Source organism: Ursus maritimus, unplaced genomic scaffold, assembly GCF_017311325.1.
Source record: "Ursus maritimus isolate PB19 unplaced genomic scaffold, ASM1731132v1 scaffold_27, whole genome shotgun sequence".
In the NCBI taxonomy this organism is placed as follows: domain Eukaryota; kingdom Metazoa; phylum Chordata; class Mammalia; order Carnivora; family Ursidae; genus Ursus; species Ursus maritimus.
The window spans coordinates 24,399,517-24,421,949 of NW_024425230.1; the positions used below are offsets into that span (position 1 = coordinate 24,399,517).

The 22,433-nt window shown below is 52.2% G+C and overlaps 1 protein-coding gene and 1 long non-coding RNA gene across 2 annotated transcripts in view; one reads left to right on the top strand and one right to left on the bottom strand.

Moving 5' to 3' along the window:
- The window catches only part of TMC3 (transmembrane channel like 3), a 36,590-nt gene extending 20,924 nt beyond the window's left edge, over nucleotides 1-15,666 (top strand). The window contains exons 11-22 of the mRNA XM_008687811.2: nucleotides 72-181; nucleotides 2,478-2,556; nucleotides 3,668-3,913; nucleotides 4,787-4,915; nucleotides 5,169-5,236; nucleotides 6,852-6,980; nucleotides 9,548-9,658; nucleotides 10,334-10,459; nucleotides 10,920-10,998; nucleotides 12,049-12,091; nucleotides 13,436-13,691; nucleotides 14,822-15,666. Coding sequence (XP_008686033.2) covers nucleotides 72-181; nucleotides 2,478-2,556; nucleotides 3,668-3,913; nucleotides 4,787-4,915; nucleotides 5,169-5,236; nucleotides 6,852-6,980; nucleotides 9,548-9,658; nucleotides 10,334-10,459; nucleotides 10,920-10,998; nucleotides 12,049-12,091; nucleotides 13,436-13,691; nucleotides 14,822-15,665 — 2,220 coding nt within the window. The 3' untranslated portion in view covers nucleotide 15,666. The remainder of the gene's footprint in view (nucleotides 1-71; nucleotides 182-2,477; nucleotides 2,557-3,667; nucleotides 3,914-4,786; nucleotides 4,916-5,168; nucleotides 5,237-6,851; nucleotides 6,981-9,547; nucleotides 9,659-10,333; nucleotides 10,460-10,919; nucleotides 10,999-12,048; nucleotides 12,092-13,435; nucleotides 13,692-14,821) is intronic.
- Nucleotides 1,377-3,337, bottom strand: LOC121105532. Its single transcript, XR_005838099.1, has 3 exons — nucleotides 3,097-3,337; nucleotides 2,834-2,958; nucleotides 1,377-1,594 (listed from the first exon to the last, which is right to left on the bottom strand). It is a non-coding gene; the product is annotated as an uncharacterized LOC121105532 (long non-coding RNA).
- Nucleotides 15,667-22,433: the final 6,767 nt, after the last annotated feature.

Genomic DNA, 22,433 nt, shown 5'->3' on the forward strand with positions numbered 1-22,433 from the left:
AGGAGGCCAGCGTGTGGTAGGTGAGGCTGGGCTGGGGACCCTGGGACTCACGGCTGGCACTGTCTTGGCAGGTGAGCGTGGTGGTCTCCCTGGTCACCATGCTGGCGCCCTCAGCCTTCGACCTCATCGCCGCCCTGGAGATGTACCACCCACGAACCACGCTGCGCTTCCAGCTGGCAAGGTACGACAGCCCTGTGGGAACCGCCACGTGGTGCAGCCCCTGCGTGCCCGCCGCAATGGGAACCCACGTCCCTCAAGAGCCAGGATTGCTTCACTGCCCCCCAAACCTCGCACGGAGCTTCCCCTCTGGATGCATCTCAAGGAAAGTGGGATGCTCCAGGAAAGCGGGACGATGCTGCAGGAGAGAAAGGGGGGAAGTGGGGGGGGGGCGGGGAGAGAGGAACGGACAGGGCGGCGCCAGGATGGGGGGTGGAGGGACAGCAGGTGGTGCTGGCGGGTCTGACAGGGTGTCCTGGGGAACCCACAGGGACAGAGCAGCCACATCCATTTCTAGCGCCGGCTTCCTTCCGTCTCCCCAAAAACTCCCCTTCTTCTGGAGGGCGATGCCCTCATCTCTGCAGTAGACAGGGAGGCTGTAGGCAGGGGTGGCTCACTGGGCGAGCAGAGCCCGGCTTTGCCTCTGCCTCAGCGCCCTTCCTCTTGTCCCACGTGGTAACTTTGTGCAGAGCCCATCATCCACCTGCCTCGGGAAAGGCTCCCCTCGTTCGGGAGCTGGCGAGCATGTTCTGAGGAGGGCCAGGCAGTGAACAGTTTAGGTTCCGCAGGGACCCGTCTCTGCTGCTCCTGCTGGACCCTGAGGTTGTGGCATGAAAGTGGCCAGGGGACAATTCGTCAACGAGGGGTTGTGGCCATGTCCCTTACAATTTTATTTACAAAAATAGGTGAGGCTAGGATTTGGCCTGAAGGCTGTCGTTTGCCACCCCCTGAAATTCAACTGTCATTTCAAAGATAGGAAAACAGGACTAGAAGAGCCAGAGGTCTGCGGACATCTGCTGGCCCTGGGTGGCTCAGGGCTGAGATTCTCGAGAGCTGGAACCTGGGTCTTTGTACTCCGCTCAGCACCGATCTTGACCTGAGGGAGAAGCGTCTTCCTCAGCTCCTTCCTCACCAGCAGGCACTGGGACGATCAATTCTATTATTGCATTTGTCCTAACAGCAATCCTATTACGCAGATTGGTCTCGTTATTCACATTTAAAACTAGAGAAACAGAGGCATCAAGAGACGCGCCCCAGACAAATGAGGGCTAATTCTGGTAATAAGAGCAAGACATACTATTTTAGTTCCATTAAGTTCCATTTAGTTCACCAGCCACCCGTGTCGCCTTCTGTCCAAGACGCAGTGAGGACCAGAGCACTGGGAGAGCAGGACAGCGGGAGCAAGTCCTCCCACTCTTCACTGGGCAGCACTTCCGAGCGCACGCTGAGGGTCTGGCCGTGTGCTGGGTACCCTGAACGCAGAGATGGACAGGTCCCGGCTCGGTGAGCAGGGAGCCACGGGAAGAGCCAGGGCTGGCTGCAGCGGTGCCCCCAATGCCCTCTGCTCGCTCCCACGCAGGTGTCGGTCAGCCTGCATCTGTGGAAGGACGGGGCCTGTGGGCACCAGGGGGCCACGCAAAGCTTCAACTTGGAGTCTTGTCCTCAGGATAAGCTGCTTTCTCTTTTTCATCCACCTGTATTAGTTTCCTAACCCCTTAAGTGTGAATCAGTGTCTGTGGGAGGTGTTGGTGAACCTGCCACTGTCCTTTCCCATCTCGCTGTCCCAGACACGTTTCTGATAAGGCTCAAGGCTACGTCCTGGGAAACGCCAAGATGCTTCCAAAGCCTTCCAGCTCCGGGGAGACTGGCGGCAAGTCTTGGATTGCTGGTCAGCGGATCCCACCTGCACACAGCTGCCCGCAGTCCCCCGGAACAGCTGACCACTCACCCTGCATCTCAGAAGCAGACCCCGAGATCCTGAAACCGTGTTCTGCCTTTTGCAAACTGTGTGAACCTGAGCAGCTCGCCTGCACGACCCCCCACCCGTCACCATGTTTCAATCTACTTGTCCTCAAGCAGGGGTTATAATCATGTGAGCCTCACAGTTGTGACATTCAAATGAGATCCTGCCTGGAAAAACACTTTATACACCAGAAATCACTACACTTCAGAGCCCAGCTTCCTCCGCTCACACTCCTTCTGCTACACGAGTGGTTTAAAACGCTGAGCCAAGCATGGGCCTCAGTGGGATCACCTGGGAGGGTTAGAAAGGGGTCCCCAGACCCCATCCAGCCTGACTCTAGCAGGATGGGTTCTGGAATTCTGTATTTTTGAAATGCTCCCCCATCCATGATTCTGAAAGAAACCTAGTGTGGCCGCCGCCGGCTTAGCAGGACCGTGGGAGTCCCTCCGGACTGACGGCAGTCTGGCCACGGGCTCCCACGCGCGGTCTTGTCTCTCGAGGCGGTCTTGTCTTTCAGGGTCCTTGTGCTGTACCTGGGGAACCTCTACAGCCTGATCATCGCGCTGCTGGACAAAGTCAACAGCATGAGCACCGAGGTGAGCACCCGTCCTGGGCGGAAGCCCCTTCCCCGCCCCGCGGCCGCACAGGCGCATACACGTGCAGGTGCACACAGACGTGCACACGCACACACACACATGTGCATGCACACACGCACACACCATCCCTGCGGACGTCATCACTGCTGATACTTGCACTCTATACATCACGTTCAAAACTCAACTCAGCTGTGGTCATCTCGAGGTAAAGAGAGAAGATTTAGCCCCATTTCTAAGGTAAAGAAAGCAAGGCCAGGGTTTAGGGCGAGGGACTAACCCTGCTGGGGGAGAACCCGGGTCTTTGGAGTCCAGCTCTCAGGGAAGGCACCACCGCATTTCCGGGAGCTCCGTCCGGACGAGCTATCCAGAGCGATTACAAGTGATCCGAGCAAGGGAGGCAGGCTGGGGGAGTCATTTAGCAAATTGGGAGAAAATGAGTGCTCGTGGGGAACAGCTCAGAGTGGGTCCCCCATCCCACCCCGCAGGGGTTTCCCCTCCCATCCTAGGGTAGCTTTGGAGCCCACAGGAAAGCTGCCCCACCTGCCAGGACATCCCGCACGGCAGGGGAGGGGCAGGTGGGGAGGAGCTGGAGGGTTCCTAGGGGTGTCAGCCCACGCCGCGGTCCCACACCAGAGCGTCACGTTCTGCTCAGGGGGCAGAAGAGGCCGTGGACATGAGCAGCTCTGCATCGGAGCCTCCGCGTCGCATGGACTGGGTCCTTACCCACCGCTTGCTGGCAGACCGACCTGGGGCTGAGCTTCAAGCTCCTCGTTTGTAACAAGGGATGATGAGTCTGCCCTGATGCACTCGTAAGGGCGAGAAGATCAGCAGGTGTTAGCCCGGGGCAGTCTCCGACACTAAGGACCAACAACTACTGTCCGTTATGACCCTGTGTTCATCAGGGCCAGTACGAAGTGGCCATCCACCGAGCTAGAGCTGGGAAGACAGGAGAGACAGATGGAGACGGAGAGTCAGGGATACGGTGAGAAAGAGAGACAGGGAGAGAGACCGAGAGATTATTCCCAGGCAATGCAGCAATATCCTTGGTGTCTGTGATGCTTATTTACAAATACGTGGACAATTTCTTTTTCTTCCTTCCCTCCCTGCACAGGAAGCTGCTACCAAAAATAACACAAGTCACTGGATAGATCCTACCATCTTCTCTGCCACTAGGATGGCCCCTGAAGAAGAGAAATGGTCCACACCTGGGCCGGGGATAGGGCTCCCGAGAAATAGCACGTGGGCCCCAGAAGAGACCAGTGTCCCAGCTTACACCTTGCCCCTCTCGGAGGCCAACAAGACCACCGTCTACACCCAGCGTCCGCAAGACCAGTGCTGGGAGACATACGTCGGGCAGGTGGCTCCTGTTCTGCCTTCTAAAGCCCCTCCTCACGCCCACCATCACGTCACGTAATTCTGGAGTGGCGTCATCTCTGTTTCACAGAAAAGGGAAATAAGGTTCAGTGAGGGTTTATGATTTTCTCCAATTAAGAGTAACAATCAGCACAAGGACTCACGCAGTGTGAACTATCTGCTGGCCCTGTTTTGTTTGTTTGTTTGTTTAAGATTTATTTATTTTAGAGGGAAAGAGGGAGAAAGAGAATGCAAGCGGGGACAGAGGCAGAGTGAGGAGAATCCCAAGCCAACTCTGTGCCGAGTGTGGAGCCCAACATAGGGCTCGGTCCCGGGACCCTGAGATCACGACCTGAGCCGAAATCAGGAGTCAGACGAATGAGCCACTCAGGTGCCCCTGCCCGCCCTGTTGTAAGGGCTTAGTCCTTAAGAGAATCCTAGCATCCTCCCCATAGGCACAAATGGGGAAACTGAGGCTCAAGAGGGGAAGAAAGTTGCCCCAGGACACAGGTAGTAGGAGCAGAAGGAAGGTCTGAGCCCAGGCTTCTGCTCCAGACCCTGTGTTCTGAACGGCTCTGCCTCCTGCCTTCCACACGGGATCCTGTGCGGAGAATCTCAGCCCCGGGGTATTGTCTCCTGAACCTGAACCACTGACCCCAAGTGCTCTCTGGTGGCTCAGGCTCTCTCCTGGTTTCGTGTAAAGTTGGCCTCAGACATCGAAATTCAACTCCAAATTAACAGATACTTATTGAGCCCCCATGATGTGCCAGACGTGAAGGCTCCGGGGTGGGCCCATGGAATGGGGGGGGGGTGCCTGCAGGAAGGGGTGGACGGGGGCGAGCAGGACGTGGTGGCATTAGGACTCTCTGTGTTCCAGGAGATGCTGAAGCTTTCCATCATCGACATGCTCTTCACCGTGGCCAGCGTCCTGCTCATAGACTTCTTCCGGGGACTTTTCGTCCGGTACTTAAGTGACTACTGGTGTTGGGACCTGGAAAGCAAGTTTGTAAGTGAGAGGTGGAGTGCCCTGGGGACGTTCAGAGGGCTAGATCCCCCTCTGCTGACCTGGCTGAGACACAAGAGGGAGCAGGGGAGGGTGCACAGAGCTGGGGCTCCTTCTCGTTCTGACACTGACTCCTGGGGCCATCTCTCCGTGTCTGTGAGAACAAAGGATCCTCGGCACGTGACGATCGTGACCCGGTGTGTGCAAAGAACTGTGGAACCTTTTTTTTGATGCATAATTTCGTTTTCTCTTGTAGCCAGAATACGGGGAATTCAAAATAGCGGAGAATGTGTTACATTTAGTCTACAACCAAGGAATGATCTGGTAGGTGTCAAAGCTCTGCTTAACCTTTGCTTACATCTCATCTGGGCTAAGATTTTGATTTGCTTGGTCTGGAAGGGACATGCCTATAATAAACAGCTATAAGAATCAGAAAGGACATAAACTCTTCCTAATGAACCCATTTTGCTTGCGTAACAATTTTAGTAATGGCTTTCCAAGCATTTTGCAGAAAGGAATGATGAAAGAAATAGTCCGTTTAGGCCACTATTGGTCATAACCAAAAAAAAAAAAAAAGTCTGCACAGGAGTTATTCCAACGAGCTGCTGGGGAGGGTCAGGGACAGCTGGGAGGAGAGGCTGCTGCGTCCCCAGCAGGAGATCCAGGAGTGGCCGTGTCACAGCTGGGGCCAGGTCCGACCTCAGCCCCCCACTCTCCCTCCCATGTGCCTCCATATTTTCACTGAGACGCCAAGCCCGGGCGCATGGCCATCCCGCAGACCAACAGACCCATCCTAGCATGAGGCCCAGAATGGGAAATCCGTTGCAGGCAGGGCAACCCCTGGCCAAGGCGACCCTGTTTCTAAAGATGCTGAAGACCCAAAAGGAGCCATGTGATCCACACGTACGTGTGTATGTGTGCGTGCGTGCGTGTGTGCGTGCGTGCGTGTGTGAGCACGGCAGGGAACTCCCTGAGTCATCTCTCCACCCCCCGAGGGACTGCACTCTGTGCTCTTTGTTAAAATACGAGCAAGCAAAGGAAAAGAAGTTTCCACGCCTCTCTTTGAATGCTCCATACGCTCAGAAAACACAATTTCTCTTCACAGTCATTCAGCAAAATGCGTGGAATAGAAAGGCATCGACTAATATTTCTTCAATCAAATTCCATGTCTTTAGGATCCATCCACTCCATTTTGCAGAGTTTTCGCAAACACCATATGAAAGATCATGCATAACATGTATTTAGTATTTGCTAGACCTCAGGCGCTTTGATAACTACATTAATCCCACATCTTCACAAGAAGAAGGGTGAGCGTGGTCCATAAGCCACTTGGAGAGGGAGAGGCCACAGTCAGATACCTTTTGTTGTAGCCTGTCGGTACCACTGTTCTCCTTTATCATGAGCTGTTCTTAATCTCCTACGGTGCCCGATTTGTACGCTCGGCTTTATCGCAGGGATGTCTGTATGCTCAGGGAAGAACAGTCACATAGGGTTCAGCTCATCTGCTGTTCTGGGCATCCCCCCGGGGTCTTGGAACGAACCCCTATAGATAAGGGGGGCTGCTGTACCATTTTGTAGAAGCAAAAAAAGCAAAGACCCTCTTCGGATCTCTTTCTATTAGCGAAAACAGGTACTAAGGTTAGTCTGTCGTAAAAGTGGAGTGTGCAACGCAGACTTCCAGACAGCGGGTATGCTCCCCGTCGCCAGGCGTGGAGGGAGAGACGAGCTCTGGGTTCGCAGGTGCCCACGGGATGCTGTGCTGGGGACCCCTCCTCGTCCGCGGAAGGGACTGGCCTTACCCCTCAAGCTGGAGGGCTGGGGTCGCACACCTCTCTGGGGCTTCTCTAGTTCTTCAGGCATAGGGTAGAAAGTCCAAAGTCGCAGACCACGGTGGACGGGAGGAGGACGGATGCTAACCAGCCTTCCTCTGTGGCTCCAGGATGGGGGCCTTCTTCTCCCCGTGCCTCCCGGCGTTCAACGTCCTCAAACTGATCGGGCTCATGTACCTGAGGAGCTGGGCCGTGCTGACCTGCAACGTGCCTCACCAGCAAGTGTTCCGGGCCTCCAGGTCAGTGAGAGCCGAGTGGGCCCCACGCGGAGCGCGGAGGCCGTGCGTACCCTCCTCGCCCGCGGGAGAACTTTTTACTGGTATAATAACCGTTTAGAAAATGCACAAGGCATAAAAGTCCATCTTGATGGCTGTTCACTAACCGAACACGGGTAACCAGCACCCAGGTCAAGACACGGAACGCGAAGACCCAGAGGCCCCCCCTTGTACTCGACTCCACGCGCTACCAACTTCCTTTTTTTTGAAAGCGATTTTTTAACTCTAATAGTTCACAATATACAATTCTACATTTAAAAAAAGTGGAATCATAATAAAATAGGCCATTTTATGCAAAAATAAAAGCTGCCGAGATGACTCATGAAGAGGGTGAAACTAGGAAGTTTAACGACTTTGTAAATATGGGGCAAAAAGAAGTATCTCCCCGAGGACTTCAGGTTTAGAATGTTTTATAAATAAGTTTCTTAAACTTCTAAGAAACCATATTTCCAATCTTTATAAGCAGTTTTTTTAAAGCCTAGAAAGGAAGGAGGGGAGAATCCAAATGGTCTCAAAGGCAAGAGACTATTAAAAAGTAACCTTCGAGCGTGGGCTGCCTCCTGACATACGTACCCGTGCTGTCATTCTAAACAAATTTCTCGTAAAACCACCGTAGGCTTATCATCTCATAATGCTAGTTTATCTATTACAGTTGGAATTTTTTAACTCTTTGTAATAACCTGGCTTTCACTCTTGAGGACGGAGTACCACTCAGATATAAACTTCGCTTCCAAAAAAAGAGTCGACTCTGCGGGTCACATGACACGCTGCAGAAAGAGATTGTCAAAGTATGGCTTTCACTGAAGGATAAATTAGTTCAAAGTTATACTCATTCCAAAAAAATTCTATGGCTTCTTTCCCATAATAGTAGAAACCCAGCAAGGCTTCTTTTTTTCTTTCTTATTTTCAGAAGTTCTGAGTGTCTCGTTAAAGTACCCAGTTTTGTCTAGTCAAAGATGACTAATCAGGATTATTGATTCGCTACCAACTTCTGAGGGAATTAACGGTTTCCAGTTCTTTCCTTTCCTGAGATGGAGGTGCACACAGTCCGGGCTCTTTCGTCTCAGGCTTCTCTCCCTCGTATCGTGCTGGGGAGACTCGGCTTATGGAGGCAAACACCCCACAGTCTTCATCCACGCTCCTGCTGGTGGGCGCACGGCGGCTCCCAGCTGTTCGCTATAACGGATAATGCTGCTCAGCGTCTTTGCTGCGAATACGCTCGGGGTGCAGCTGCCGGCTCACAGGGCGTGCACGTGCTCACCTGCCCAGATGGGGGCCAGGAGGGTCTCCAGGCTGGTCACGCCTTTCATCCCCTCAGACGTCTCAGACGTCCCACAGGCTTGCCAACCCTTGCTGTCCTCGGTGTTTTCATTTTAGCCGTTTCGGTGAATTCGTAACACATTTTGAACACATTGATTAGAGCCCCGTTGTTTTATTTTGACATAACTGTTATTTCTGTGGGTTTATATCAGCGGCTTTCAGACTTTTGACCGTGAACTGCCTACATAACAACATGTTTATATTTTATCTGGTGACCAGGACACACACGGGCATACGTTCGTATGTATGTGTATTTATATGCTTGTATATATTTTATGTGTGCATGCATGTCTATATTTATATGTGTAGACACACACATATAAATGAATATAAATATATATACACACTGTATACAGTATGTGGGCATTTTCATTGTATTCATTCATATACACACGTATACATAGTCCATAGAGAAAGGTTTCACAAATCAGCTATTAACGTTCACCTGCTTACTACCTGGTATGTGCTCTGATATTTTCTATTCTCTTCTAGTCCAGTTTATTTCATTAACGAGAGGGACAAAGAGCACTAGCTGACCGTCTCTAGACTGACCTCTCATCCTCTTTCCAGAGCTGTGTGCAAGGCCTTGCACACCCCATAGATAGGAGTTATCCTCAGGGACGCCTGGCAGCCAAGCTCCCTGACACCAGCGCACAGCTCAGAGCCCAGGGCTTAAGTAGCCAGAACAATCACCCTGAGCCGCCAGGAGCAGAGAGGATAAGAGGTTGGGCACAAACCACATCGAAGTGACAAGAGTCAGGAATCAGCCCAGAGGAGCCTCACCACCCACAGACATAGGAGACGAGTGCAAGGCTGGGAACAGGACGGGGAGCCATCAGACAGGGACCCAGGTGGATGGAGGAAAGGCTCTGAGATTTTTCAATGAGTCGAGCTTATTCGGGGATGACCAAGGGTTCCCCACTCTCTTGGTTTGAGATGGACAGATGCTCGGCAAATGTTTAGTAGATCCACCGGCAGGGCTGGACCATCCATGAAGTCCCTCTGGGCACCCATTTCTAGTTTGCTAAGCCGCCTGAGACCCTAGGACAGACCCTTTCCTAGGTAACAGCGGGAGGAGGATTTTTCTGTCCCTTTGGTGTTGGCTCCTTGGGCATACCATCATCGGCAGCTGGCCACAGAGGGGAGTCAGCACGTGGCCCGTGGGCTGGCCACAGAGGGGAGTCAGCACATGGCCTGTGGTTTCTTTGCAGGTCCAACAACTTCTACCTGGCCATGCTCCTGTTCATGCTCTTCCTGTGCATGCTGCCCACCATTTTCGCTATTGTTCGGTACAAGCCGTCTCTAAATTGCGGGCCGTTCAGGTAAGTTATTTGGTTCTGTCTGCTCTGCCGGGAGTGACTGACGGCTCTAGGGAAAGGGCCCCTGCCCTGAAAAGAATGCTCCTCCTGACTGATGGAACAGGTCAGCAGCAGAGAAAGATCTCGAACCCACAGCTGCTGAATCTAAGACCAGAGCTCTTTCCTGGACAGCAGGCTGCCCTCAGACAGGCTCACCTCTGGGCTCATCTTGAAAAGATACAGCTCATTTAAAGGCAACATGGGCAGGGGCATAGGTCCTGTGCTACAGAGAAATTCCACCTGGTCAGTGTTTCCCTTCCAGAACTCGGGAAGCTTTTATTAAAAGATAACCCACGTCACTTTTGATGCTACGTTATTTATCTAATGGCATCAAGGCAGCAATTTCCAGACCTCAGTTTCGAAACTATGTACGACATTTAGAGGCTATGTTTGTATACATTATTAAACACACACACACACACACTGTGATCACTGACTCCCCCTTCAAATCTAATATTAATCAGACAATTAGTTCCTTTAAATCCTCCCGGGAGTGTCCGTATCTTGCACGTTGGGGTGTTTGCCCTACCTGGCAACTGCCTCTGGGGCTGGAGCTCCAGCCCTATCACTGTTTCTGGATGGCTTTGCAGCACCCTTCTGCCCAAAGCGATCCAATCCAGAGTTCTGTCTTTCTCGCAGCGGACAGGAGAAAATGTATGACATCGTATCAGAAACGATCGAGAAGGACTTCCCCGCGTGGTTTGGCTCCGTGGTGGGCTACGTCAGCAGCCCGGTGGTTATCCTGCCGGCCGTGCTCCTGCTTTTGTGAGTATCGCGCACGACCCCCCGGCCAGCTTTGGCCGACAAACGAGCACTGCCGTCCAGTAATTATAGAAAATCAACGAGTTCATTGCAAAGTCACGTACAGAGCCCGATGATCCAGACAGGGACTGAATCACACAGGAGCCGGGAAGCCAAGCGCTCATAGCAGGATACACTGTAAAAACGCCCCTCCCATCCCCACCCCGTCCTTATCCTTGTGATTCTGCAGAAGCCCAGGTCAGGGGAGGTCACTGGGAAAACCAAGAGGAGGAAGGAGAGCAGCGCCCTTCTGACGCTGGCCAGCTCGAGCACTCACTCATACCTCCATCCTGGGGGTGGACGTGGGGGCTGGTTCCCCAGCACGGGGCCTGGGGACCTCTGGTTCCTGCCTGCCAGCCCGGCGGGGAGGGTGCCTGAGCCCCGAGCCCGGCTGGGGCTCACTCGTGGCCCTGCTCTGTTCCAGCATGCTCGTCTATTACCTCCAGAGCATCGTGAGGTCCTTAAAGCTCAGCAACCAGCAGCTCCGAGTGCAGACCCAAAACGCAAGTATCGCACCATCTGTGCTTTGTCATGGGCTCCAGCCGCACGGCGGGGCTGGCCAGCAAGGGAGTACAGGTGAGGTCCCGTTTTCAAATCATGAGGAGTCTTGGCCACCCCGGGAGCAAAAGGCCACGCCTCCCCCAGGCTCTGCAGCGTTATTTCTAAGAACACCCAGGGACAGCTCCCATTCGCCCAGGATCTAGCCAGTCTGGTTTTTCCTGCCCCAGGGGCCTTGCTGATGCCCTGAGCACTTTGGCGCCCTCTTGTGGCTGCCCCAAGGTTTTGGGGTGCGGGGGGAGCCCCTTCCCCAACCTGTGTCAACCTGGACATCTGAGCTCACCGATTCTGCTTGGACCCAAAGACACACCTTTTTCATGACTTTTAGACTCTGGTCATTATCCTCTCTCCCATCTGGGACTTCGCTCTCAGAACAGTCAGAGGGAGACCGACAGGTCCAGTCTGTGCACACCGCGGCTCCCCCACCCCACTCCAGGTCAGGTCAGGGGAAGGCAAGGGAGGCACCGGCCCTCAGGCTCACGCTGACCCTGCCCCACACGGCTGACAGTGGGATGCGTCCCTTGACTCACCCCAGTCCCAGAACCCTGTGCATGAAATATCTGCCTTTTTCAGTTTTTGAAAGCATAACTCCATGAGTATGAATTCATGTGAAGGAACAGTTCCAGAAGCAATCAAATAAGAAATGACTTTGGAGGGGCAAAGGGCATTTTTGGGGAAACATACATTTCCCACGGTGTCCATCTATGCTTTCTCTTCTGTGTCTCAGGTTAACCATATGGGCAGAGTCTAAATATGGTCTAAAAGTAAAACTTGCCAGGTAAAAAAACTTCCGCTCTTGGGTGTCAGCATTTATTCATTCAGGTAACAGGTCTGAGTCCTGAGTACGCTGTCCCCAAGTGACAGCAGATGTAGGGTCATGACCCAAGGCATGAACGATGACACATAAATCTCCCCCTACCCTCTACCCAAGATTAGTATTATTATGTCTTCCTGCTAAATCCAAAACAAGCATATACTTTTCATTTATATTTTAGGCCAGATCTGAAGATAAGAAGAAAGTTGCCCAAATGGTAGAAGGTAAGTATAAACAAAAATGCCAGGTGTCTCAGTTGGTGACTGTATTTAAGAACACAGCAGATTATGATATAACACCAATGATAAACTGTGGTTTTCACAATTAACTAGGCACAATAAAATAAAATCTAGGGTTATAAATATTGGTTTAGATTTACAATTTTTACATCATACCCAGAACTGTGAATAACACCAAAACATGTCTGAAATCAGAAGGAAATTTTGAGGTAGGGGAGAAAAAGAAACACAGAAATCTGGAGAAAACCCCTAAGAACGTCCTGGTTCACTTTTGTGTACTTCTCGGTGGCCATTTCTTCCTGGCAAGACGCTCTCCCCAGGTCTCCACCCCAGAGTCCAGCCTCCTGAGGGCACGCCCCTCGGTCCCCCTCCCGCAGGGCAATGCCAGATGGGCACGCCCAGCCACCAACACAGCGGGCACACCTGCTCTACCCCAAATCTCCGGCAGCACCTGGACAAACTTGCTCCCACCCAGGCTCCTTGAGGGAAGAGGAAAGAGCCTCCTGCGGAAAGAAGGAAAACAAAAAGCAGAAGGCTGGTGTGGCCGGAAGGGAGGCAAGTAGGCAGGGACAGCTCGTGGGGAAACTTGTCTGCCCCTTGGGGCCACTAAGAGACCACGTTGCCTGTGGAGTTAGAAGGATCAGCGGGCAACATTAAAATGGCCAATCTGTGTCTGCTTTAACACAGAGCTAATGGGAAAGTATCTGTTGCCCTCAGGGAAAAGGCCACACAGCGCAAGGGTTAGGTTTGCCCCCACCCCCTGGGCGGAAAGCAGCCCCTGCAAGAAAGTCACTGCAGAAAGAGACTAGAGCTCGCGCCATCAAACCCCACTGAAAGTCAAGTACTATTTGCCAATGGGACATAATTAAGTTTAGCTCACGTTGTCTGCAAACCCAGAGGTCTGCAGGACCTCTCTCGGGATGGCAGGGGAAGTGTCCGGTGGCCAGTTTTTATTCAATCTATATCTTCTTTCAGAATGCTCTACGAACTGCTTCCAAAAAATCCTAATTGTCCCATCAGCTTTATTGTATGCAGTGTACAGATAAACCAGCAGAGCCCCAAAGCTGGTGAAGGACCTGCTTTATCTCTGGGGTCTCAGATGGTGCATCTGTAGAGCCTTGGGGTTCGTGTGCGTCCACCCTCCCTTCCTGCTCCCACTCTCAGTGAAGAAATGATTGAGTGACGCGGCATGTTTGCTGCCCGTGGGATGGGTTATCTGCAAGCACATACAATTGTTTGCAGACCCAGCAGCTGGAAGTCAGCACTCTTGCAGCTCAATCAGCCTGAATGCGTCACCCCCTCTTCTCACATCCCATCCTCCTCCTGCAGCCCGAATCCAAACCCAAGAGGAAAGCAGCAAGAGGCTTCAAAAGGACAGTGATCTCAGCAGCCAGCTGTCCTCAGCTCACTCGCTGACACCCCAAAGCAATGGCACTGTGGTCAATTTGGACTCATCCAGCAGCAGGAGTGGCAGGGTGGGGACCGTCGCCCAACGCACACCCCCGAGTCCCCAGCCAGGCCTCAGCAGCCCCAGCTCGCCTCCTCCTGGCACCTCCAAATCCAGGTCGGAGCAGGACGCTAACAGGTGAGGGGACCCGCCTCCCTGGCCATGACACCTGCCAGGGAGGGCCCAGGGCCATAAAGTGCGAGATAAAGAGCCCTTAGCGATTTGAGGGTCTCAGCGGTTTCAGGGGGCCAGGGCCATCCAGTTATGCCAGAAGGCCCCGGGGCCAGCTGCTACTGAGAAGAAATGGGGGGACAAAGTGTGTCCAACAGGACAGTCTTCCTCCTAGGCCTTCTGCCAGATAACCTCTAAGCAAACGTTCCTGCCAACCTGGGGTGTGTGTTTCTATAGCCCAAGGGGGGGAAATGCCTTTTATAATTGTTTTATCTTTTACTTTTTAACTTCACAGTGGCCATAGTATTGGCAAGATCTTTCGTATTTTAGTTCTAGGCTGGCCAAGTCAGTGGCAAGATCACTCTGTATGATGTGGGGTCAGTTGTCTCGGCCTTATGTACACATAAGACAGAGTGGATCCCTGGATTTCCTTCACGGAGGTGGGGCTTTCTGGAAGGAGGCACTGACCCAAACTGTGGGGTCATACATAGAAATACATAGAAAATTGTATTGGATCTGAATGTAACACAGTGGAAGCCACACAGATAAAATACAGGGGTTATGGTGTGTTGGGGTTTGGGCTTTTTTCGGAAGACAATGACTAGGTTAACAAAGGACCTGAAAGCTTGCTACAGGAGGGTTGTCTTCGTGTATCTGGGGGGCCTTGACGAGGAGAAGGGATTCCGTTCCGTTGGATGGTTCCCAGGCAGGCCGCGTCCGAGCAGCTGGACAGCTAGCTGCTGGCAGAGACGGTGAGGGGCAGCGTTCCTAACAGGTGCTGCACAATTGTTAGTCCCACTACGTGCTCCTGGACGAAAGGGGGGCTCCCTCGTGAAATATATTAGCAAACCCCCTTTGTCCTACCCCCTCCATGGAGAGTCAGGGCACACCATTCCATGAAGGGCTCTAAGAATTCCAGGAGTAAAGACACATCTGTGTAGCCGTGTTCCCCAAACGCTCCCATGCGTCCATCCACAAAACACGCATTAACCCTTTGGAGTGTGGGTCAGTGAACAGGCAGAGGGCGCCGCTGCGCTCACAAGGCCCGGCGCTCCGAGGGTGCCGAGGGCCCAGGTGCCTCACCACCTGTCTTACAGGTGTCTGCGTGGTCGGAGCTCGAGTGCAGGTGACCGGCGCGAGAACAGGTCCTGCTCATCCGTGACACAGACGAAACGCACGGAAGATGTTCGCTCAGAACCTCTTTATCGAAAAGACTTTCAGCAGATGGACCGCCCTCTTCGTGGACCAGGGCTCCCGGCCGTGGCGTCGCGTGGTCCCAGGTCCCATGCTCCCAGATACTACATCATTAATGAACGAGACTCTCACCAAAAAACCCATCCCACTTTCTGGCCAGAGGGACATTTCAGGATGGATGCCTTGGAGGACCTCGTGGAGATGTGCCCCAGGACCACACGACAAGCTGTGTCCCGGGCCCCCCAGCAGGGGCCCTCTCCGCAGCTGAGTGAAGAAGAGGAGGGTGCCCCAAGGAGAGAGCCAGTCGAACGGTCTCTCCACCCCCAGTGTCTGACAGGCCTCCAAGGGGCGGCTCATTTCTATGTTGGCGACAGGTCAGAAAGCCGGACCCTGGCTCCCGAGTACCAGGGAAGGGTGCACTTCAAGTCCTGGGACGATGGCTTTGAGGCTCCGCTCGACAGGCCGGTGTATGGGCACAGAAAGCCACGCTCCCGGAATTTCCAGTCCGCACAGCACCCCCCGAAGCTCAGAGGCAAGCCCAAGGTTGAGCCATCCCTCACCGAATCGGATTCCATGTCAGCAGCGTCCAGCAGTGACCAGCAGAACGGCGGTGATGACCGGTGCCTCCAGGTCACCCGTAGCCAGGCCAAATTCCCCAGGTCTGTGCGCCAGCTGGGCAAGAGGAAGGCCATCTCCAGGCAGGAGCTGATCGCGGATCTGAGCGACCTGATCTGTTCCAATGTCTAGGGGCTCTTCAGTGTCGCGTTCACAGAATGGGGGCCCTGCCGGAGTGCCGGCGTGGTCTGACAGCGTGCGGTACCCGCCTTCAGGAAGGAGACATGAACACACAGCCCCGAGACAGGACCACAACTCCCCGTTCTCCAGCACTCGCCTGCCAGGGGGCTGTGTCCAGGGGGCTCTCTGTGGCCAGCGCCTCGGGAACACTAGGCTGTCCTTTCAAAAACGTCCGTATTTTCCCTGCATTCCGGGAGGCCACAAATCAGAGGCCAGCCAGCCAGCTCATCGGGATGGCTGAGCCTCTTCCGAGATGTCCGCGTCCGTCCTTCCTCATCCCCCGTGTGCACCCTTTGTACCGCCGTGCTGGGGACGTCTGTTTCAGCACGCGGGACTCAGTTCTCCCCTGATAAGCACCCCGGAGTGACGTCCCCACCCTTTAAGATCTCACAGTGCTTCGTTAGTTCACATGAATAATCGGTTTTTGGAATGACAGCAGTAACTAAAATGGGAGAGCTTATTATACTGTGTACCCGCTGCTCGCACATCTGTATTAACGAGTCAGGACGGCTGGCTAAGAGGTAGCAGAATCCCCGAGGTTTATTGGTTCCTTTAACCAGAAAGTACGGGCTTCAAGCTGGTTTCAGGCTTGGCTGGACCTGGGGATCAAACACCTTCAGGATCCTCTGTCTTTTCACCTGTTGGGTCTCCTTGTCTGTTAACCTCATTTTCCCTTGATGACGAGAGGCTCCCTCCAGGTGGCAGGTGGAAAAGAAATTCACAGCTGGAGAAAATGGCAGGCTTATGGCACCCAGCCGAGAAGTCCACAGGGGGGCGAGGGGGAAGAACAGAGGCATCCCTCCCCACTTTTCACCGTCTTCACCTGTAATGGCTGGCTCGCCTTCCGCTGGTGCTGGACAGGGTTCTGCAGGAACGTGGGTTGGTCTGCTGTGGTCAACTGAAGGGTACCTCCTATTCCCGTCTCCAAGATCCCTCTTTCTACTCTAAATTGTGCCTTTGGCGTCTTCTCTCCTCCACCAGACTGAGTGCCCGGGAAACAAAGCATTGTTTGCTCCTTCTGACCCCCCTAGCAACTGACATATGATATACAGTATTGTGCTCAGTTTCTACTGCTGCATAACACACTTAGTGGCTTAGAGCAACATGCACTTATCATCTCACACTTTCTGTGGGTGGAGTGCAGACACGGCCTAGCTGGGTGTGCTGCTCGGGGTCTCAGGCAAACTGTCGCCAGGCATCTCCTCTGAATTCATTTACCTGAGGCTGCAGGAGGCCCTCTGCTTCCGTTCTCCATGGCCCTCCCCCAGCACAGCCGCCTACACCCTCGAGACCAGCGAGAGAAGGCCCCTTCAGCCCTGAAACTCCTTTTCCTGAGAAATCCTGGATGCTCTTATAAAAGACCCCACCTGATCAGGTCAGGCCCACCCAGGATAATCTCCCTTTTCATTACTTCAAAGTTAACTGGTCAAGAGACCTTAACGACATCTTCAAACTCGGTTCATCTTGACCATATAACAGAACCTAATCATGGGAGTGAAATCTCATCCCATCCGCACGCCAGCACGCTCAGTGGGAGAGCACACGGGGATGCACCTCAGGGGGCAGGAATCCTGGGGGCCGTGTCAGACCGCTGCCTAACGCACACACTTGTTGAACGTCAACGGGTGGGTGAATGAATGAATGAACTACACTAATGAACAAATCACAGGTGACAGGGTGATGGGATGACAGTCCAAGATCTACTGCCAATTCTACCCAGAGAGCAGAGTTCGGTGTAAATAATGCCACTGTAAAATCAGATACACATAACACTCCTCCCCAAATTCATGACAAGGCGAGCACCTATTTTTAACGTATGTAGGGGGGTTGCAGCCCGCTCAGGAAGAAACGTGCTGCAAGGCGTTTGTGAGAGGGGCACCTACAGGTGCTTGGTCTGAGGCTGAGGCTCAGGGCTGCCCGGGGCGGAGACACAGGTTGGAAAGGCCCCGCCCTGCCTCCAGGCACCTGCAGGAGCACCTGTCTGTGAGGGTGGGGAGGCACTCAGCCAGGACTAGAGGACAGACAGGCTCTGCATCATTCCTGAGGACACAGGGACGTCGCCAACACGCACCCACGGCTGCAGGTACGTGTAGCACCTTTCCCTGTGCAACAGCTCCCCGGGCAAGGTAGCGCACCTGCGCGCCGGCCCTTGGCAGGGGCTCTGTCTTAGAGAAATTTGAAAGATGCAGAATAGTACAAAGCCCGGTCTGACAAACACCCCTATTCCTACTGTGCCAGCAACTGCTGCAATTTTATCTTATCTCCACTTAGTCACTTTATTATCATTAATCAGAAGATATTACAGATCTAATCAGAGCACACTATAATCCCCACCTGTAGATCCACACCCCTTTTACTGCAAGAATTTGGTGTATGTCCATTAAATTGTTTATAATTGTATGTGCTGTGTGTGCGTGTGTGTAAATATGATGTCTGAACATCCATAACCAGTGTGCAAGCATGTTTTACTCCAGTAAATACTATCACAGGGCATGCATCATTGTACATCTTTATGTGTCTGGGGTCTGTAGATAAAACGTATCGATCAAGCTCACTTATAACCACTGTTTCACCATATGAATAAACTTAGTATCTATCCCTCTCCTATTGTGGACATTGAAATCCTTCCCACCTCAGTGAAACCTGTTACACTCCACGTCTTTTACAAGGCTCCAACTGCGCATGTGCTGGTATTGACCTGGGCGTGGATGCTGGTCCTGCCGGAGGGGAGACTCCTGGCACGCAGGACAGGGACATGTTCAGGGTCACGGGCTACTCCTCCGCGAGTCTCCAGGCGCCCAGACCCCCACACAAACTCCATCTGCAGATGACAAGGGCCATTTTGCTTATAGCCCCCTCGAACGTGATATCGCCACACTATGCAAATTTTGCCAACCAGCTGAAAAAAAAATCCCAAGTTATTTTAATTAATTTGCATTTCCCTGGTTGTGAGCATCTTCCTGAGTGTGGATTGGCTAACTGCATTTTCTCTTCTCTGAGTCGATGGCCTACCTGCCTTTGCTCGGTTTTCCGTGGGCAGAGGCTACCAGCTCTGGCCCTCCGGTCAGCGGCAGCCCTCGGGAAGCTTCACATCCGAACCATCGAACACCTTCTCCTAACTGATGCTTCACAACATTCCTTTGGCTTTCAGCGATGGTCCTTTGACTTTCAGTGATGGGCGGTGGGGGTAGGGACTCCCATCTGTCCTGTGGTCAAACCATCACTGAGAGCATGATCCACATTATTCTTAAAAATCTCTCCTAAAAATGCCCATGTTACAAATTCCTCTGGGGTCTCAGAAATCACCACAACCATATCCATTAAATAGGGCACGTGAACTCCTCTTGATAGGAATTGTCTGGTAAATGTCTTAGTAATTTAATGACACTCCCTTGGTCACTGCTTATGTTTTCCAAATTCGTGAAGGCCAGAACTTATAGAAAAGTTTTCTGTGCATATTTAAAAGACTCACCTCTGTAGTCTGAGGTGGTATTCCTGCTTTCCCGCTACAATGTGTGTGTGCTTGTGTGTGTGTGTGTGTGTGTGTGTGTGTGTTTCCTCTTTGCAGGGTTTGTAGATTGTTGCAATTTCTGGTTTTACTCCGCCCATATCGTGCCAAACACTGTGTATCCTTGCAGGGCGGAAGAGGCAGTAGGTGTGGAAGGAAACCCATGACCTTCAGAAAAAGGAACAGGGCGTGCACCACAGCTCTGCTCCTCACTAGTTCTGTGATTTTCAGTTTCTTAACCTGTGAAATGGGACTGTGGTCTGCACCTCGTCATACTGGGGCATTGGGAGGGTTCAAAGGTCCAGAACAGGTGCAGTGCCCAGGACACTGGCTGGCCAGCACAGCTCAGTCACAATCAGCGGTTGCTAAGACTCGACAGACATACACACGCTTACAGAAGGAGATTCGCCCGTATCGACAGCACCTGCCTGAGCTAATGTAATAAATAAAACATAATCAACATCGCAGTCCAAGCGGAAAGCAGATACTCTCTCCAGGAGCTTTTAGGGTTGGAGCACTTGCATTGCTGGCCCCGTCCCCCGACCCGTCCACAGTCTGGAGCTGGTTTGGGGTGGACACCGCTGGGCACCCCCTTGTCGTATATACTTATTTAAAATTCAGCTAGGACTTCAGTGAGGTCTACCCTGACCTCGCGGAAGGGGCTCTGATGGGTGGAGACTACAGACCTCCCTCCATCCTCCTTCCCATCAGCTCTGAACTGCAGCCCCAGGCCCCACTGAACAGCTGGCCACGTGGGCCACCTCCCGCCCCCTGCCCAGCCGGCTGCTCAGCCTGCCCTGCCCGGCCTCCACAGGCAGGACAGACCAGAGCTTTCCCCGAGGCTGCCCTGACCTCGCCCGTCTCCTGCTGCCATTTGTCACAGGCCTCGGGGATCAACACTTTGCTCATCCAGATATTTCATCTACGCAGGGTTTCCCACTTTCTGAGAGCAAACATTAAAAGCTCTTACAGGGATTTAAAAAAAAATTTCAAAAGCCATGTTCCATTTGATAAAAACAGAAATCTCTCAAGTGTCTGCCGTCTAACAGAAGTCACTTTCTATAGCAAGACTTCATTTCCTCCAGCTTTGTTTTCAGAGCGCTTTATCCCCAAATTCTGATAGGCCCCCGCCTGACTGAGTCTTGAGCTGCAGCTCTCCGGAAATCACCTACAGTGGATTTTCAGGGAGGCCTCTTTTTTTTAAATTAAAAAGTCTTACATGTTAGTAATTGAAATAATCAAACAGTATGCCGTGTTACAAATAAACAAGTACTCGCCTTCGGGATTCCTCCCCACGGCTCACAGTCTGCTCCACACCTTCTTAGAAGTCAGTCTTCTAAACACATAGATGTATAAACATATACAAACGTCTCGAGTTATTTCTCCCTCTCAAGATATTTATGTATATCATGTATTATACATAGTATGCCAAGCGCCATTCTAATTGTTATTTATCTGTTACAACCTCTGACCCGTATGTCAACCTTATGAGTTAGTACCACTCCTTTTCTCATTTTCCAAAGGCGTATGCTAAGGTCGGCAAGGGCCAGTGACTAACCAGGGTCCCAGCTAGTAAGTGGTGATGCTGGGATCTGGACCCGGGCGATCTGAGCTGAGCACTGACTCACCTACAATACTCCTGTCCTTCAGTTTACGTATTCGGGCCGTGTACGTACAGATACACAGATATATCTCTCCACACAGTTTCCTGCCGTAAGATTCATTTTATGCATCTTTGTGCAGGACATTCTGGGTCAAAACACAGGTAAACTAAAATTGTAAGATCGGTTGTTTTCCTCCTAGGTTACATAAACTTACACTCCTGCCCATAGTGTATAAAAAAAAAATTGTTTCTCTATACACTCCCCAACACAGGGAATTAACACATCTCTTCCTATCTACCCAGCAGACAGCGGTGAAAGGGCTCCTTGTTTTAATTACATGTTCCCTAGGTATGAAGGCGATTCTGCATCTTTTCATGTCTTTATTAGCCCTGTTAATTTAGTTTTCTGCAGAGTATCTGTTCACACTGATGCATTTGTTTCATCTGTTGGGTTGTTTGAAAATTTCCTAATAATTTATAAGACCACTGTATACATGAAAAAAATTCACTTGCTGTCAAAATACGCTCCAATTTTTCCTTCAGACTCTTGCCTAACTTTTTGTAGTAGTTTGGATGTGCTTAATTTAAAAAAAAAAATATTTTATGTATCTATTTGTCAGAGAGGGAGAGCGCAAGCAGGGGGAGTGGCAGGCAGAGGGAGAAGCAGACTCCTCGCCGAGCAAGAAGCCCGATGCCGGGACCCTAGGATCATGACCTGAGCTGAAGGCAGACACTGAACCGACTGAGCCCCCCAGGCGCCCCATGCTTAGTTTTTTTTTAATGTGGTTACCTTATGGGTCTTTTTTCCATGGCTCCTAGAAATAGCCATGTGTCTCTTCACTTGCCCATCGCAATGATACACAGAGACACGAAACTGAGGCTCCAAGAGGTTAAGTGACTTGCCCTAAACCACACAGCCACTACTGGGTGAAGCTGGGTCCGGAGTCTGGGACTCCCTCATTCCCCCATGCAGGCCTTCTTAACAACCCCGCAGCCCATCACATCCTCCGAAAAGGGTTTTCAAGTAGTCCTTTTGTTTATAACCATTTTTCAAACCTTTAAATGAAAATGCTAAGCAGACAGAAGCACAAATAGACCTCAGTGCTGACCTTTTCAAATATTTAGTTGGTTATAGAAGAGGAGGAAACCTAGACTGCCCTTGCCATTTACACAGAGGGGGATGTGACTCCACTCGCTCCCCGAGACCGGGGCCACCTGCTCGCAGAGAAGCCTGTACCTCTTAACCAGAGCCCAGATCTCCCCCAGAAGCCCCGGCATCTCAGCCTCCCAGAGACTGCCACTTAAATCTTTCAGCCCCTGCGACCAAAACCTAAAGACAACAAACTGAGGGTTGATGGAGGGAGGTGGGCAGGGGACGGGCTAGCTGGGTGATGGCCATTCAGGAAGGCACTTGTGATGAGCACTGGGTGTTGAACCAGTGATGAACCACTGAATTCTCCTGAAACCAGTACTGCTCTGGTATGTTAACTAACTAGAATGTAAATAAAAATTAAAAAAAAAAATGTGCCCAGAACTGAACGCACCGTCTCCACTCAGCTGGGCCACCAGGCGCTCAGGCCGCGGGGCGGGGGGGGGGGGGGGGGGGGGG